The sequence below is a fragment of the Elephantulus edwardii genome, unplaced genomic scaffold, assembly GCF_000299155.1.
Source record: "Elephantulus edwardii isolate Elephantulus edwardi_28Jun2011 unplaced genomic scaffold, EleEdw1.0 scaffold00152, whole genome shotgun sequence".
In the NCBI taxonomy this organism is placed as follows: Eukaryota; Metazoa; Chordata; class Mammalia; order Macroscelidea; family Macroscelididae; genus Elephantulus; species Elephantulus edwardii.
In genome coordinates, this window is record NW_006399902.1 from 4,217,096 (window position 1) to 4,221,572 (window position 4,477).

The 4,477-nt window shown below is 43.0% G+C and overlaps 1 protein-coding gene across 1 annotated transcript in view; it reads left to right on the top strand.

Annotated features, from left to right (window-relative positions):
• Window positions 1–3,611, top strand: part of ZCCHC17 (zinc finger, CCHC domain containing 17) — a 79,190-nt gene extending 75,579 nt beyond the window's left edge. Inside the window, exon 7 of the mRNA XM_006894940.1 lies at window positions 3,450–3,611. Within this exon, the coding sequence (XP_006895002.1) occupies window positions 3,450–3,611 (162 nt within the window). The remainder of the gene's footprint in view (window positions 1–3,449) is intronic.
• Window positions 3,612–4,477: the final 866 nt, after the last annotated feature.

Below are 4,477 nucleotides of genomic sequence, written 5' to 3' on the forward strand. Positions count from 1 at the left end.
CCATCTGAATGTCGTCTTCGGTGAAGTGCCTGTTCATATCCTGTGCCCATTTTTCTATTGGATTATTTACCTTTATCTTGTTGTGGTGCTCCAAAAAATTCTTCTATATAGCTTTACTTGAGAAAGAATGTCTTCCAAGCAGCAGCTCTGTAGTTCACCAGCAACTTGAGTTCACCACAGAACCAAAAATATTCAAGGCAAGTTCTTTCCATGCAGTTCACTCCTGAAGTATCCAAGTATCAGCAACGTGAACTCAACCCTCAACCGAGTGCAGAGGCACCGCCCGAAAGCTAACCTCAACTTTCTTGAACTACAACTTGTGAAGTGACTGGTCTTTGTTCACCCGCTAAAGTCTCAATATAAATTGAAAATGATGCCACCTGCTGGAGAATTGTGTTTATTTGTTCAAGCTTTTACATCGAGCTTGATTTCTAGGAGACCATATCCCTGCAGTCCTCCTTGTAACCTAGAGACCATCTGCCAGTGGATAGAATTCTCCAGTGATTATTATTATAGTAACTAGATAAGGGATGCAGAAAGCATTATAAAATTCCAGGCACTCTCTGGATGTATAGAAGTGTTATTACCCTCATTCTGTATTTGTTCATCTAGGCGAGGTCAGGCCTAGAGGAAATTGGTACCAACCCCTACATTTGCTTATTTACTTCCCTTGTACTCTACCCAGGCTAAAAGGCAGAAGCCTGTGCAATTCCCTGAGCCCATCTGTCCTGCGGTGGGTTTCCATGGTCTTACCATACAGGAAGGTGGAATATCATACACTGAATTATTGGTTTGCCAGCTCTCAGTATCTCTATGACATTTCCATATTATTTTCATGATATAGATGGTTTCTGCATATGCTAATAGGGGTCTGAAGGCCTTTTCCCAATTTTTATACTCCATTAGACTCTTAAGAAATAATCTGGTTTAATCTCCTCTTAAAACCTTGACTCCTGTAATGTACATAGTTGGCTAGTTCCTCAGACATCTAGAAATTCTAGATTTCTCTGAATTCAGCTTTCTCTAGCTATCACTGAGTGCCTGTACCATATGCAGATACTGAGGTATCATATATCAGGTTCATCATGTCTTGTTTAATCAGCTTCCTTTGAAATGAATATGTGTCCTTCCCATTTTATACAAAAGAAAACTGATGTTGAAAAGAATTACATGATTTGTTTCAACTCTTTTAGCTAGTAAGCCGTAGTATGGAATTGGAATGCACTCTGTCTTATTCCAAAGTTGTTTCTGATCGCTATACTGTGAGGCCTCCTGGGTGCTACAGAGGGAAGACCTGGGAGATTTCTGGTCACTTTGCTTACAGTCACATTCTTAACTCTGCCATTGTGATCTGGTGCCCAACTTCTCCAAGCACAGTGTGGTCATCTGTCAGAGGAGGGTGGATTATTTCTGCTTTGCTGTGGTAAAGGCATTTCAGTGGCAGAACACTGAGAACACTGAATATGTTAGGGCCCCTGACAATCTACAGAAATTCACCGTTTTGGGGTTCCTTACTGTGATCTCTGGGACGCAGGCCAGTAATTTAGGTAAGCAATAACAGGTATCAGCATTTCACTTAATGCAATGTCTAGTGTCTCATTTTAACCGTCACCATGACCATGTAGTTATTCTTATTTTGTATTTGAGGAGACTAGGTTTCAGTGAGGTGAAAGGACTTTTCAGAGTGACAGAACAGTAAGTAGAAGAGGCAAAACTCAAATTTAGGTCTGACACCTGATTCTGCTCTTTTCTCAGTTTCTCAGAGTCAGGTCCTACGACTTCTGTCTCACTCAGGCAAGCTGAAGCTGTCTCGATGCTGCTGGTGGTTGTTGGTACCATCGAGTATGACTCACAGCGGCCCTGTGCACAACAGACCTGGCCCTGTTCTATCCTGTGCCACCCTCATCATTTCTGACACACTTGAGACCATTGCTGCAGTCCCTGTGCCAATCCATCTGGTTATGTGTCTTCCTCTCTTTTGACACCTTTTCAAGCATGGTGTCCCTTTCTAAAGAATAGCCTCCCTTAAAGACATGCCTCAAGTATGTGAGATGAAGTTTTGCCATCTCTGCCTCCAAGGACCACTTGGGCTGAATCCTGGTAGCAAGTCCAGCTTCACTCCCTTCAGCTCACTTTTGTGTCCTGTACCTTAAATGAGTGAATACAGAAATTTGAAATTACTAGAGACTTATACATTAAAGGAGAATTGCCTTGACACTCCATAGAAGCCTACCTCCCCTACTTTATACGGGCACATACTGCCATTCCAGCAGCATGATGTGATTTAAAGTCCCCGCTTGAGGTCTTGATGCTACAGTACAAAGGCCAGTTGCCCACCAACACTTAGTTTTGGGAGTGTTCTTTCTAATGTGTTGTATTCCTCTGTATAACCTTGTGAAGTTGTTGTAAATGTGGTGGTGGTGGTTGTTGATTGCCATCGAGTCGAGCATGACTCACAGTGACCCTTTGAACAAAAGGCCTGAAGCCTTTCTATAACTATCGACATTTATCAAAGTTCATAGAGTTTCCAGAGGCTTGTTGTTTAGAAAGTGGATGCTGCTATGTTTAAAGTTAGCAGGTAGAAGCTCATTAATGATGGAATTGTTTTCCCTGGCAGTAGCACCTTCATAACTGGGCTATATGTCAGGAGTCCTGTATCACTCTTATTTTGTGACGTTAGGCAAGTGAGCGCTGTCTCCACACAGACTAGGTGATCTCTAAGGGCTACTTTGCACTTTTGTATTTTGTGGTTTTAAAAAGGAAATTTAATAGAACTATGATGTTTTTGTTTGATTGGTTCTGAGGGGTTTTGGGGGGACTGAGGTTTCTTCTCTTTAAAATCAAAGTGGGCATTATAAAGTAAAAGAGAAAAATCTATTTCATCCATTCTCCAGAAGCCATACTTGTTGCTAGTTGGTTTTGTGCCCTTTCCAGTGTTATTTGGGTATGTGTGTGTATTAAATATACGCAGACGTGTAGAAATATAGACACCACGTTATATGTGTGCACATTTGTATTTATGTATGTTGTTGCTCCCCATTGAGCCAGCTTTAGCTTATGGCCTCCTTATGTACAGCAGGATGAAACACTGCTTGTCATAGGCCATCTTCACGGTTGTTAGTGTGTTTGAAGTCTGTTGTGGCAACGATTGTGTTTCTTATCTTGTTGAGGGTCTCTTATTTGTCTTTCTGACCACTCTCTTTCTCTCTCTCTTTCAACATACAGGAATCTATACTATGTACTGCACTCTGGCCTGATTCTTTCACATGACTCATTTTGTCCATTTTTCCTTGTAGAACTTAATTCTTTCTAATAATTATGCTCTATTCCATAATAAAAATGCCTTCTCATTTACTTTAAGTACTCCCATATTCAATACAAGCCATATTTCCACCCCCTTTTAAAGCAGATATACATATCTATGTTTAGTTTTCAAATTTCCTTTTCAGGAAAAGAAGAAAAAGAAACACAGAGACAAGAAGTCGTCTGACTCTGACAGTTCAGACTCGGAGAGTGATACAGGCAAGAAAGCGAAGCATACACCGAAAGACAGCAAGACCGCAAAGAAGAAGAAAAAGAAGAAGAAGCACAAGAAGAAGCACAAAGATTGAGAGTGTGAACAGAAGGGTTGCTGAGAGAAGGAACCAGGAGCTCTGCCCTTAAAGTCCTGGGTCCTGAAAAGACTCAGTAGTGAGAGTAAGGCCTCCCACCCCAGTTACTTCTCTCCCACGGAAGATGGCATCCCCGCGTGCAGCAGGCAGGGTCGGGAGTTAGATGTGAAAGCAGCTGCTGGAACAAGTGGAATCCCCACCGCTCCCAGTTCCTTTGCAAGTGACACCTGCAGCTCATCCATGCGCTCACCCATTATCATTCAGCAGGAGATATCATTGCCCTCTCCAGCTGCCACAGCCAGTGTTGATTTCCTGTTCAGGAGCCCAGGCTAAAGCCAGCAGTCCCACTGTGGAGATGAATCTGCCCGAGAAGAAACACGCAGTGGGCCCCTCCTTGCCCGTCTGTCTGAGCTGGTTGGCTGCATCCAGCATAGCAGCGTGGGGAGGGAGAGCATGGTGAGGAGTGGTACTCACTTTTCCCATTCTCCCTAACACAGTTCTGCTCTGCTCCAAGGGACAGCCAATGGCCACTGCCAAAAAGTGACTGTTTGCAGTGACGGAATTTGTGTGTGACATTCTGCCAGCTCACTGAACCACACAACCCAAGCCAAGACCATTGCTCTCGTTTGTATTTACTGCTGTGCAAGTCAGTCAGTTCCACTTCAGGATTCTCTTTAAATTCCCGGCATTTGATTGAAATGTGTTTGGTTTTAAGTTACTAAAAGTTCTTACCCCTTTAATTCCTCTTGTTGTTAGGTGCTGTCAAGTAAGACTCATAGCAACCCTTTGAACAAAATATCTGAACCCTGTTCTCTCCTGCCCCGTCCTCACACTTCCTGACACACGGAGCCTATCACAGCAGTCAC